This window comes from Sinocyclocheilus grahami, unplaced genomic scaffold (assembly GCF_001515645.1).
Source record: "Sinocyclocheilus grahami isolate Dianchi unplaced genomic scaffold, SAMN03320097.WGS_v1.1 scaffold621.1, whole genome shotgun sequence".
Taxonomy (NCBI): Eukaryota; Metazoa; Chordata; class Actinopteri; order Cypriniformes; family Cyprinidae; genus Sinocyclocheilus; species Sinocyclocheilus grahami.
In genome coordinates, this window is record NW_015505800.1 from 97,535 (window position 1) to 111,765 (window position 14,231).

General features: G+C 36.7%; 1 protein-coding gene across 1 annotated transcript in view; it reads left to right on the forward strand.

Annotated features, from left to right (window-relative positions):
* Positions 1-14,231, forward strand: part of LOC107557812 (rho GTPase-activating protein 42-like) — a 54,008-nt gene that overhangs the window by 23,899 nt on the left and 15,878 nt on the right. Inside the window, exons 3-6 of the mRNA XM_016241363.1 lie at positions 6,643-6,744; positions 7,526-7,636; positions 10,360-10,464; positions 13,414-13,543. Of these exons, the coding sequence (XP_016096849.1) occupies positions 6,643-6,744; positions 7,526-7,636; positions 10,360-10,464; positions 13,414-13,543 (448 nt within the window). The remainder of the gene's footprint in view (positions 1-6,642; positions 6,745-7,525; positions 7,637-10,359; positions 10,465-13,413; positions 13,544-14,231) is intronic.

Below are 14,231 nucleotides of genomic sequence, written 5' to 3' on the forward strand. Positions count from 1 at the left end.
TTTGCGTAGCTTGTCAGTGAACTACGGCTCTGTGTAGTTAATGCTGTTCTATCTGAAAGCATGTGAAAATACCACATTTAATAACATGTTTTTACTCCAAACTCACTTCATAACGTCAGTAGAGTATTTGAAATAAATTCTTCTGTGAGATGATGTGGCTTCTTACACAGAATAAGGCACGCAACATATTTAATAGTATTCTAAGCAGTGATAAAGGCTATGTCAATTAGCATGGCATTATTATATACTTTATTATAATAAACATTATAATAAGACAAACTCAGATAAACCATATATTTTCGTAGTCGTTTATTAGTCACGTTGAATCAATGAAAGCAGTTCAATCTTCTGTTTATTCTGCAACCGCTATAGGGATTTCCTGATTTCTTCTATGGGACATATTTGGAGTTTCCACGCAAGAGCGCCCTCTGGCCTTCGGATTGAGATTTACAACTGATCACAGAACCGGGCTTCACTGAAAGATTCTCATGACCAGTGTTGGGGTAAGTTACTTTTAAAAGTAATGCATTACAATATTGCGTTACTCCATAAAAAAAGTAACATTACGTTACTTAGTTACTTTTTATGGAACGTAATGCGTTACGTTACTTTTGCGTTACTTTTTAAATCTGGACAGGGCTTGCTTGTTTGTTTTTAAAATAATATAAAAGCCTTTTCACCCCAAAAGTGAAATGAATAAGCCTCAGGCTGAAGTGAAAGCAAATTTAAGTCTGTACAGTAGAATGCAGAAGAAGACATTTCAACACACTTCAGCAATAAAAAAAGAGACACAAATGTTTGAATTTTTGCTTATTAGTACGGTTTAACTGGATCATCGAAGGTCCGAAGCAAAGACATTGGTTAATAGAATGGGATTAAATACATAAAGGATATTTGTGTTGTTTAACATTTAATTGTTGCAGGTTTGCGTCATATTCTGAGTTGCATTATTTTTATTCATTTTGAGGAATACTGAATCTGTGTTTTTTTTTTTGAGTGAGATGAATTAATGCATATTCATATTTATTTTAGAACTACAGTAACATCTTCTGATTTCTCTCAACATGGGGACAGGAGAGCTGTCAATCAATAAATTGGAAAAAAAAAGTAACTTGCGTTACTTATTTGGAAAAAGTAACTCAGATATTCTCTTGTAAATTAAAAAGTAATGCGTTACTTTACTAGTTACTTGAAAAAAGTAATCTGATTATGTAACTCCCGTTACTTGTAATGAGTTACCCCCAACACTGGTTCTTACTATAGCAAGATGTGTAAACAGCTGCCACTTTGGTGAAGAGGGAGCGATCAAACTCTTGTTCGGACCAAGCAATTAAACCAAGTGTGAAACACCCTTAATTTAAATGTGTTTAAGGCCGAAAATAGCCATTGTTTGGTGTTGATGGTGGTCAACTAATGTCAAAGAAACATTTTTAACCTCAACTGACATATGGATTAAGAAAATTAATTAGTAAATGCGTTTTAAAGTGCAATTTCAAAAATTAAATCTGACTATAAGATAGTTTATTGTTAATTTAAGATGCTCTTATTCATCTTAGTTATTTTGTACTTAAAGTCCCCATGAAATCAAAATTAAAGTTTTTTGGGTGTTAGTATCAATATGTTAGTCTTAAGGTTATCTATAAGGCAGTGTGCTCCAAAACAGTGACAAAATTCGCATTTAGAAGATATAAGCATTCAAAGCTGTACAGTGAATGGCACGTAGTTCACTATATTCAGGGAACAATTCAAACAGTGTAAATATGCTTTCCATTGAGGAAAAAAAGAAGTCTGGTTTCGCGCTGTGTCACGCTAACCACCGCACCGCACACACACTCTGCTCTGGACCAGATACACGATAGCACGGAGCGGATAACATGCGTGAGTCAGCGCAAACCACAGAATGCTATATTTTATAGCAATATAGATGAGATTGTGGCTGGCATACCCTGTCAAATGCGGCTTTACGGAGCTCAACGGCTCTGAGCGGCTCTAGCCCAAGCTGTGATATAAACGAACGCTATTGGCTATTTTAAAAAGAGGGCGGGTCTGCTTGATATGTCCCGCCCTGTCTTCCTGTTTCAGTTAAAATGACGTCAACACAGAGTAACGCTTCTTGTTTAAGCATTTCAGGGGACCTTTAAGGTTGACATGTTGGTATTAAAGCATGCAATTTTTGTTTTGTTCCTTTGTTGTTTATTTAGTCCTCTACAACACATCAATAAAATGTAAATTTTTTGACTCAGTGCCAACATTATATATCAGGGGTGCCCAAACTCGGTCCTGGAGGGTGTCAGAGTTTAGCTCCAACTTGCCTCAACACACCTGCCTTCAAGTTTCTAGTATGCCTATAAGAGCTTGATTAGCTGGTTCAGGTGTGTTTAATTGGGGTTGGAGCTAAACTCTTCAGGACACCAGCCCTCCAGGACCAAGTTTGGGCACCCCTGTTAAATAGTTTCCTGCTAGTTTGGAGCCGGTCTGCTGCCAGTTCTCTCCATAACTCAGTGCAGTGTTTGTGAATGGAGCGGTTGTGTGTTGGACTACTGAGGCATTTCTTGGTGTGGTGACTGTGGCTGTTGTGTGTTTGTGGATGACCATTGAGGTCCTTCCGTTCATCCTTACTCTGTGGCTCAGATCTACGGGTCAATGTGGTTTGTTTCTTTGCTCCAACAGAGACTGCTTGTTTGCAGAATTTATTTCCCCTTTCATACTCTGGACTTTCTGGTGGATGAAAGACAGTCTGTCTGTCGGTCTTATCTTTTGTTCTATCTATTATTGTTATTGCATTAAGAATTATTAGTAGAGATTTTCATGTGATCTCAACATGGCTGCCTCATAACCTACTGCTGGTAAAAATAAACTTTTTTTTAGGTCACTTATATGATTTTTCATCTCATGAGACTGCACATCATTAAAATGTTTAAAATATATCTAATTGTCAATTTGTAAAATGACTATGGTTTCATTTTCAAATGAATAAGTATTTGATTTGTTTTAATACTTTGGATCTTTCACATTTATTTTACAATATTTAAATCAGTCAGACATCCACTTTTTCATCTAAATTCTGAATGCAGATACTGCATGGACCTACTTATAAACAAGCTCTGAAGTTATTTGTAGACTTTTTAGTATTACAGTCTTTTTATAGCTGAAATTCTTATCAAATTTTCCATTATTGTCAGAATAAACAAGCATGTATGAATTCTGAGGATTTGTGTGGGCCTGGTTATGATTAAGCCTCTGGCTTATTTCCTTGGTTTGTTTTGAAGCTTTTTAACTTCTAGTGTGAGTGGTTATAGTGAACTATCCCATTGATTTAAGACAGTAATGGGGCAATCCCGATGCATTTCAAGCTTTTCAATTTAATTATCTTATTTTTCTCTGTCTCTGATTATCCCTCTCTCAGCATATTTGTGTTGGAAAGAGAGTATACGTGTTTCCGTCAGTCAGGTTTTTGCAGTATTCATCTCACAAAAAATGTCATCAAGCCCAAAGATCCAGTATATTGTATTCCTCTGTCAACCTCTCATATAAAGCAAACAAACTAGATGGGGAAATGTATTGGCTGTCAAGATACTATCTAATGTATTTATTCATTTATTTGTCTGTTTTATTATTTAACTCATATCCCATAGGAGTCAGATATAGACACGACAGTTTCCACTGGAAATATTTTCTCTTGGACACAGTACTGTAGAGAAAGCGTCTTAAGACACAATCTTGAAATTATTTATTGATTGTTGTCAGGAATTTGGAAATGTGGTGGATGCAGGACTGTTATTATTTCGTCACTGAGGTTGTGTGGTGGTGAGATTGTTCAAGCACACTGTTTAGCTACGTTATATCAGTAGCCGTTATATGGAGTCAAGGGTTAATGGAGGGGCCATGGGAATGAAAATACACACACAAGCTCGAGTTTCACTGGCCATTTCCTTTCACTGCATGACTGTCTATAACTACAACTATAGCTATCTTCAGAATAGCATGTTACCATGCTGTTTTCACAGTATGCACTATGTATACTGTGCTCAGTATGCACGCTTTCCTGTACATATTTGCACATATTTGGACTTATTTGCAATGTTTTTTTATAGAAATAGTATTGAGATTTTCAAAAATGATTGGGATCACATATATGGAGCTCGTGCATTAACCTTGAGGCCCTGCATTAACCCTGGCCCTCAAACAAACCAGCTTGCTTCTTTTGACAGTGGTCCAAACAAACCCTCTGTCATCTCCCATGCTCCCACTCAGAACAGCACTTAAGTTGCTGCAAAGAAATAGAGCACTTTAAAATTTACATATGACCTTTGAATATAGCGATGACTGTAGAATCTACGTATTGCATCGCTGCATGAAAGGCCCGAGGCAAGACAACTCAGGTGTGAAATCACTGAATGGAGTCAGGGCCTTTTGAAGGTTCAGTGTTGTGGATTCTCTTGTGTGGAAATCTCATCTCGTGAAGTTAGTTATTTTGTGAGTTGTGACAGGGAATGGAAGAAGCGGATGGATATCTGAATTTGAAATTCAGAATTCTCCTCTTCATCATTCACATCTGTTACTCTTCAATCTCTCTTTTCATATAAAGCTAGCCTATAAAACGTGCACCAGGTAACGTATTCCACTGAAAAAAAAAAAAAAGTGTAGTTTTGTGTCTCCACACCAATAGGTGTCAGTATAAAGTCCAAGACCACAGTCATGTGGTAAGTGAAGCAAAACAAATTACTTTGAGCACTCAAGGGCTGTGGCCGAAATCGCCCCCTATACCCTCATTCACTATTCCCTACATTAGGTCACTAATTCAGTTCACTAGAAGGAGTGAATGAAAACGAGTAGTGAATTCGGACACTGAGTGCACCGGAAGGAATGCCGCTTTTGCATAGTTTGTGCTTGCTGTTTATTAATCATTTGAAACTAGCAAACTAGCAGCTCCAGTAGTAAGATTAAAGGATTTATCTTGAACTCTGTCACGGAAATTATGTATAAACCATATTCAAACAATTGAATTGTTAATTTAATAATCAATTTAAAATGAATTCATACCCGTGTTGTACATTATGCTGTACGCCATGGATGAGCACTTTGTAAAAATGAACGGATTGATTATTCAGCTGCGGGCGGCATTTTCTGGCGAGATGTGGGAATTCATTCGGCGCGTGACTCTCACGGTGCATTACGGGCATTCTCTAGCCGTTGAGCGTGCACCAGTTGTACACTCGTTTTTGCAGTGCATTGTGGGATTGAATGAGTGCACTCGAGAACGTCCGCTATGGTTTCGGACACCACTAAAAATGGCTGTTCCCTCAAATAGTGCCCTATTTAAGGGTATAGGGGGAGTCGATTTCGGACACAGCCAAGGGATTTGTCCGAAAGCTTAGGCAGCTAACTTGTTGCCTTTTTGCTCTATCAGGCAATGGCTGTGTAGGCAGCATTTGTACACAAAGGTACCTCACAAAATGATTTCGGACAGGTTTCGGAGGCAGCATAATTGTTTAATGATCTACAACAAAATAGAGAGAGCTGAATATTTAATTATTACATGTATGCTGCCTTAAAAAATCTGATGAGGGTATCTCAGTAGACAAGATATCACATAATCATTGGATTTGGACGTGCATATGCTACTTGCGGAGGCAGCATTTTTCAGCTTTTGGACACAGCCAAGTGGTCAGGGTTTGGCAGGGTAGCATGGTCCAGTTAGCCCCTGTTGGTAAATGGTTTAACTACACCATTGTGCACCATTGTGCTGCCAAAACAGCATTTTTGCATTGATTGGCTTTCAAAAGTGACTGTATTATGGCAAAACAACTTATACCATCTTGACTTTTAACACCCATGACTTTGAGCCTACTTTGTAAGTTTGTTGTTCTATAAATTGATTCTCTTGGCTGAAATTTTAGGATTTTTTTTTTTTTTGAGAGAACTGTTCTTATGTGCATCTCCACAGAAGCCTGTACTGTACTACCTGTGTAACTTGAGTCAGCATTTAGACTAATGCAAATCTGACATTTCTGTCTGCGTGCATCTGTCAGGGAATGTAATCTTAACAATAGTTGACCCATAGACTCTCAAAGTTGCATTCAAATGGCAGTGAAGGCAATTGTGCATATTTTCAAAAGAGTGCTGTGATTTGCTCTTCTGTGTCTGTTGAGAACAGAAAGAGATTAATCGTATCTTGTAACTATGTATGATTAAGTATATAATCATCTTTATGCTTGGTTTATGTCATTTAATTTCCTTCCGAGTGACAATATATTTATTTACATGCAATATATTAATTATGGGCTAAACTGTTTCTATAACAGTAACTGCATATCGCATTGAGATACAAGAATGGGTTTGCGTGATAAAGCATTAGAGTGCCACCTAACGGCCTTACAGGCAGATCACAGACACACTTTGTTGTCAAATGTTAGTGTAATATGTTCATAGTTAATGTGTTTCTCTACACCTGTGGTAACCACTAAAAACCACTAAAAAGTCAGTTCTGAGAAGAATTTTGTATTATGTGTTAAGCATTGCTCTGTATTTCTTATTAGTTTTGGGTAATTGACAGCTCTGGTAATTTTACAGTTTACATATCAGACTTTGAGCTTCTTTAATAATGCTAATATAATGCCAGTAACAATTTGTTTTTCATAGGAGGGGAAGAAGAAATTTGACAAGGAGACGGAAAAGTACTATTCCTCACTGGAAAAACATCTCAGCCTGTCGTCCAGAAAAAAAGAATCAGCTCTCCAAGAGGTGAATCATTCCACAAATAAGGCTAGATTTGCATTTTCCGAAGGAAATACCAGTGCTTACATGGCATCAAAAGAATTATAGTAAGCTCAGGTTTAGGTTTTAGTCTTAGTTTTGAGTTAGTGCTGCATTAGAAGTGTCTGACCATCATGACATCTTGCTTTCTGTCTGCTGTGCACCAGACTCAGAAAGAATCAACAAATAACTGCAGTGTAGCGGCGAGTGTAACTGCAAATATATGCACAGAGGACAAAGACCAATCAAAATTTAGTATGCAAACCAATGCAAGAAAGACAACTAATCACAATTCCATTTATTTTTTTATTTTTTTAAACGGAATCAAATAGCACATGTAAGACTGAAACTGTGTACATTGCTTATGATCATGTTGTCTTTTTTGATGACAACAGTGGCCTTTAACCTTTTGACTTAGTCCTTGGTGTCCTTTTTGCAACTTGAAAACTTCTTTTTTTTCATATGGTTTTGGAACAAGATGGGGATGAGTAAATAATGATAAAATTTCCATTTTTGGAGGACTAATCCTTTTGAAAACATCAGTGTTTAAAAGCTTTAGTTCCAGTTTTTTTTCTTTTCTCATGCTGTTCAGAGATGTTCCTGTGCATTTGTTTAGCTTGTTGTTACACACATTCTCACAAAGCTAAGCCAGAAATTCTCACATGGAACCATTAACCAAAGCCCAAACACGTCCAAATGAGTGTACAAGCCTGGCAGCCATCACTTTCTGTCTGTCTCTACGGTAACAGCGCTCTTTGTTCGTTTGCAGGCTGATACTCAGATTGATAAGGAAAGGCAACTCTTTTATGACACCTCTCTAGAATACGTCTTCAAAATCCAGGAGGTTCAAGAGAAGAAGAAATTTGAATTTGTTGAGCCGGTAAGATCTTTGTGATATGTAAAATTACCTCTTATATTAAATTTGAAAAGCCACTCTTATGCACATAACCACAAAAAAAAAAAAAACATGTAGTCAAATGTGTCTATTGAAAAAGAAATCAGAAGCCCATCATGCAGTGTAATGCAACGAAAATCAATCCATCTGGTCAGTAATGGTTTTGTAGCCAACAGGAAGTAGCTGGACAGTTTATGACCACTGAAGTCATAATCTCACTGTCTTATCATGCTAACTTACAAACCTCAGCTGTCATGTCCTATCCCACAATAACCCCTGCTCTATTAAATATACAGTTCACCCAAAAATTCACCGTCATATTGTTCTAAACCTGTATGATTTTCTTTATCTGTGGAAGACAAGGTATTTTGAAGAATGTTGCTAACCAAAGAGTTTTGGTTGCCATTGACTTTCATTGTATGGACAAAAAGACATTGAGACATTTCTGAAAATATCTTTCACAGAAAAAATTTAATAAGTTTGGGACACCATGAGGGTAAGTGAATGATGACTTTTCATTTTTAGGAGAACCTAACATGCACTGGTCTGTAAAAATAAAAATCTCAAATTAAATTCAATCCGATAGGAAAGAAAGAATCTCAAATTAGATCTTTTTCTAAGCAGCAATGAGATAAATTGAGATTTTTGATGAGACCTTCTGCTTCTCAGATGTTTCTCCTGAAAAGACCACATTAATCTCAAGTCGTCTCCTCTGGTATTTCAGAAGAGTCTGGGGCCATGTCCACACGAACACGGTTATTTTTAAAACCGCAGCTTTTTCTATGCGGTTATGCCGTTCATCCACACGCAAACGCAGCACCAGTTCACTGAAACCGAACAGTTTTCAAAACGCCTGCCAGGGTGAAGATTTTTTTTTTTTAATTGTTTTTTTTTTTGTGCTTGTGACGTCGGCGCCTGCGCTGTTATCTCTGCCTACTGGACACTTTTTCAGGCTTCTGATTGGCCAACATGGCTTTACGGTTGGGATTATATAGCCACCTGTTGGTTAGGCATGCCCTTGACAGTGCGTGATAGCATGCGTATGCGTTTTCATTGTGGACGGAAATTTTTTTTTTTAAAACGGAAGAAGGACAAACTATAAAAAATACCCGTGTACGTGTGTACATGGCTGTGCTCATATTTGACAAGATAGTAACTGCAACCAAAAGTCACACATTTTAATATGAGCTTAAACATGTCTACCCAAATTTGTCCAATACCAATGATCTGAACTGCTATCCATGATGTCAAGTTCTTCTAATGAATCTTTGGAAGGAACATCTGAGGTAGACTTGATCCTTCCTCTTAACTTGAAACAATAACTGAAAGTTTTTTGCTATTAAACACAGTTTAAGAAGAACAGCTCTTTAGGTTTTCTTTTTTCCAGCTAAATCTCCAATCAGCAAACAGCTCGCGTGAAATACACAACAGCTGGACCTCACATATTACAGCAGTGGACAGAATTTGCATGACACATTTCTGCATTAAGCATATTTATATGCATAAGTGCGAGCGGTAAAGTGAGGCAGAGAATGTGCTGTGTAGATTTAGAGGGGCATGCAGTGTTTATCACCTGACATGGGAAAAAAGACACTGTTAATCTCCCAGAAGCATCGCATTCTGGTCTGCTCTTGAGTTTCAGGGTGTGACATCAGCATCTTTGAAGTCTTTTGCTAAAGTCACTATCAGAAAGTCAAATCTTTGCACAGAGGTTAAGTTTGAGAGAGCTGGGATAACTGTAAGGATTAATAAATAGGGTATCAGTCATAACTTTATGCATTCACCATGCACTGAAAAAATGGCTTTGAAACCATTTTCACTCAGAAATTGCTATTAAATGTCACAGACAATTACAAAAAAAGGCAAGGAACACATTGATTTAAGCATGGAATTTTGAAATAGATGGACTGAAATGGTATTTTCTTGTAAAACATGCTCCAAAACCATTGCTTTATATATGACTTTGGAAAATGATTATTTTCCGTGTACATCAGGTCTGTGCAATAACCATTTTCTTTCAGGGATTAATTTAGTAAATTAAGTAAATGTCTTCCTAGTAATTTTAGGTTGCATGGGTGTAACTTTATTTTCAAAAATCATATCATGCGTCACTTCTCCAATTTGACTTGTACTGACACCTAGTGGTGTGGATGCAGAAACATGCAAAAGGAATAGTTTTCAGTTACCGATGCTACTGTAAAAATGGACTATTCACCGGAAGGCATGATTAATTTATATTTGTCAGTGAAAAAATCCAGCAACAGGAAGATTTACAGAAATAAAGTAAATAGTATTCGGCTGGTCATGTGATCTCAACATGGCTGCCCCCATGAGGCGACCCGCTCCATGTAAAATTAAAGAATTTTTATTAGACGACAGTCTTCATATCAAGTCAATGTAAATCATTTTAAACATTTTACAAAAGTACTATTTATTTATTTATTTAATTCTGTCTTTTGATGAGGATACATACTCCTGTTTTGTATAGTGTAGCAGTAGTTAGAGAACTTTACACTGAATTTTGTGTGCAAGTCTTGTCAGTCTTTTGACTGAGCAGTTATGTGAAAACTTCAGAATTTACAAACTGACACAAAACATTGTGAAATCCCTGTTTGCACTGAGAAAGAGGAAGAGATGTTGTGTAACAGGCATATGATGGAAACTTGTTATTTACATCTTGTTGCATTTATATTGTGTTCGGGTTGCAGCTCTTGGCCTTCCTACAGGGTCTGTTCACATTCTACCATGAGGGCTACGAGCTGGCCCACGAATTTGAGCCCTACAAACAACAGCTACAGTTTAACCTACAGAATGTAAGTACATCTCTTGTCATGCTGCTTCTCTTTCACTTTTTCACTTACTGTGGCCTCCTATGTTTTTACTTTTAAAAAATATATATATTTAAAGCCTCATATTATTATGTCTGGCACATATAAAATGTTTTGCGTCCATTTTGTCCTCTGTTTTTTCAGCTGTAACCTGCTCCATGTAAGCTTTGATCAATATTGGCCTGTAATAAAACCACTTCCTGTTGCTCGTCAGCATCTCTGTGTCTGGGTTCCGTGACCTTTGACCCTTTCGTTGCATCACTGTCACTGTAAACTCAAAGCTGATGTGGTGTCACAAAATTTCAGCTTGTTCTAAAGCATAAAAGACCTGTGCTGCAGCACTGCGGCATATATATGCTGAAATAACACTGCTGTGAAGGCGTGAGGCATTAGCCTTAACAGTAATTCACTACCGCAGGACAAGCACCTTTAATATTGTAGGATTGATAATTCACGGTGATGTATTTGGCTGTGATGTCAGTATCTCTAGAGGAGAAAAGAAGGAGATGAAGCCATTTCTTTTCATTTCTTTCCAGCAAACTGTGAAAGACAATTTGAATGCACTTAGTGTGTACATATATGAATATATATATGAGATCATTCATGGCTAGGTGTGCATTAAGTAAGGGATAAAGCATGTCCAGCTGGTTGTTATTGAAAAATATACCCAGACACGGTTAATCAGGTCTTTTATCACCCGGAGGGGTTTATTTTGTGTTAACAACAAGCTGGATGTACATTATTACCAGCTTATTATGAGGTTGCTTGCCACATAGGTAAATAATTGGGCACGAAATATTGAATTGAGTTGAAATATTTTATTAGCTCATTTGTAAATCTTCCTTTCAGCCACAGCAAACAACTTGTTTCATGACTTTTCAACTGGACATGAAATATTGATTTTTAGTTGAAAAACAAAGCAATCATTCTGGCAACTAGGAGAGCATTACAACAGTACTGCAGTACTATTATTATGGAAATCTTACGATTTAATTTTCAATACAAATGCTAAATGGCACACGAAATGGCACCAGTTGAATTTGAACGAAACAAGAGATAACGAGTCTGCGGTGTGATATGAGATAAAAGAAGTGCCAGCTTCAGATACCAGAATGAGTTGTCTGTTATACAGCGTTGGTATTGGCGACAGTCATTATCAGGAAACATTAGACCTTGGAATGTTGCAACTGACAATCAGAATCAAGTATTCCAGAGAATCGTTTAATAAACACCTAGCTGTGGATTATCTTGCCCGCATGGAAAGCTGCATTGATGTTTGCAGTGCAAAATTTGAAACATCAACAATATCACCTCTTAGCTGAGAAATGTAGCTTTTATTCAATAAAAGTCACAGGGCAGTGTTGATGACAAGTCTCTGTGCTCCTGAATGTTTTCTGTGTGATTGTCTCTTATTGTCTGATTTTCAAATCCATTTTTGTTTCAAATCAAAGTTGATTCACCTCGTAGCGGTTTGGTTCATGGCTTATAACTCTTTAATGGCGACTTTTTGTTTAAAGCGAATTCACTTTTAGACCAACACAAGCAATAACAATCAGTCTGAGGAAAATTATTTTCAGTCCCCGTGCGATGTTAAAAGCATTGCCCTCTGTTAGATGCCAGCTGCATTACTCGAATATGATTTCAGGTCGTTCTCGGGAAATGGTGTATTTATTTATTCCAAATAAAAAAGATGGTTTCTTTTCCCTTAACCACCTAAAACTATTGAATTTTGATGAGCTTTTGTTTTGAATAGCATGCTAAAAGTTTTACAGATTGTTTGAAGACACTAACAAAAAAAGTACTAAAAATGATCATCCTCTTAACCTTGGTTTTGCGGTATTCTATGCATTAACTTTGAACACCATGCATGCACACATGGTAGTCATTCAGGACCTTCAGTTTACCTTGTAAGGCTTCTCTAAAGGTTAAAGCTCTGTTAAAATACCTAATTTTGGCCAAAATCTAAGGCAGCATCACATGTATCCTTTGGAGATGAGGGAAATCCCAGAATGCATAATGCCCAGAATGCAACTAAGTTGGCAAAGTCTAAAGAAATGGTAATTATAAATATGCTAACAAGTATTTTTTTTTTACCTATTTCAAATTGGACTGTCACACAAAATGTGTAACGTCCAAACCTAGTAATGTCCAACACTATAATGCACAATAATGCCTGCCAACTTTTTAGCAGTCTTTTGTTAGAAATAGTTTACTGTAGCAATAATAATATTAATAATAACATCTTAAGTAAAGTTGAGAAATAGTTACAGCCATAAAACGTCCAGTGAGTTGTGCTAAAATCTCATTTAGTTTTTATCTGAAACAGATCAATGTGAATCTGGCAGTGTTTTTATTATGCTGGTTTTGTACTTAAAGGGCCAGTTCAGAAATGAAATATCTGGTGAGTGGCACTAAAATGTTAATGCTAAATTGCATTTGAAAATAAAGTACCATCTACACTAAACCCTACCTTAAACCTAACCGATAGTGTTAGCAAGCACATGGTGTAAAAAATGCATTTACTGAAGCAACCATGTCTTTTTAGCTTGCTTCTACAAATCTTTGAGCTCTTTCATCATGACTTGTGTTTCATGAGACTCGTACCCGAGCGCTCCTCATCGTAAGTGCAGCCTGTACCCAGTGATGTATCAAGCAAATTAGAAAAAGCCATACATATGGAGCTGATTGTATGCAAACAACAAAATGTATTAGTTTATAAATCATGCGCTATCTTTTGAAACAGAGCTTCTCTTTCCTGTGCATGTCTGTATACTGTAGATGTCTATTACTGTATACTTATTTCAGTCCCATGTCTGGTTTTAAATGTATTCACGTCTGTCAGATTAAACATTATTCCAAAAATGGCAGTTGCAGTGCTGAGATACGATTCCCATGATCTGTTGTTATACATGTGTTTTTGTTTGTTGGATGAAGACAAGAAACAACTTTCTGAGCACCAAGCAAGAAGTAGAAAAGCTGATGAACAGAGTCCGATCTGCAGATCAAGACCAGAAGCCCCCGGGCCAGTGGACAATGGAAGGCTACCTCTATGTCCAGGAGAAACGTGAGTGTTAAATGGACAGACTACAATCTTTCAGGCTCTAAGAATGAGCAAACAGAGGAACAGACGGTCTGAGGCCTTCCATACCAGACACTTTTAAAAAAATATATGATGATGACAAGTCTAGAATTTGGTTTTCATGCATCTTCATTTTTATCTTCCCTAAGTTGACCTCACTCTGGTCTTATCCTGTCTTTTTCCTGTTCCTTCATACTGCAGAGGAAATGCCAGAATTAAATTGCTGTCCACATGTAAACAGTTAGATTACATTTGATTCATATTATAGAATTTCAGATAAGACGGTGAAAGACCTGGTCTAGGAAAGGATGACATTGCCCTCTGGTGGATGGATACATAATACACAGTTATTACAAAAAATATTGTATAATATCATTTATAACGTATTGAGTGACAGTAGAGTTTAAAATCAAAACATATTAAATGATCACAGTAAAGAAATAAAAAGTATAAATACATATTAAATACACACTTTCTTTTTAAACATTTGAATTAAATATTCTATATTATTCTATAAATGTACTAAAAATTTACATTAAAGCTAATTGGAGTAGGAAAACTGAGTTTGCTGTAGTCCATTATTTGCTTGCATGTCTATAATGTATTGTGTTATTGTAAATGTATTTTTTTGTTTGTAAAGTATTTTTTGTAATAACTGGTATATATATATATA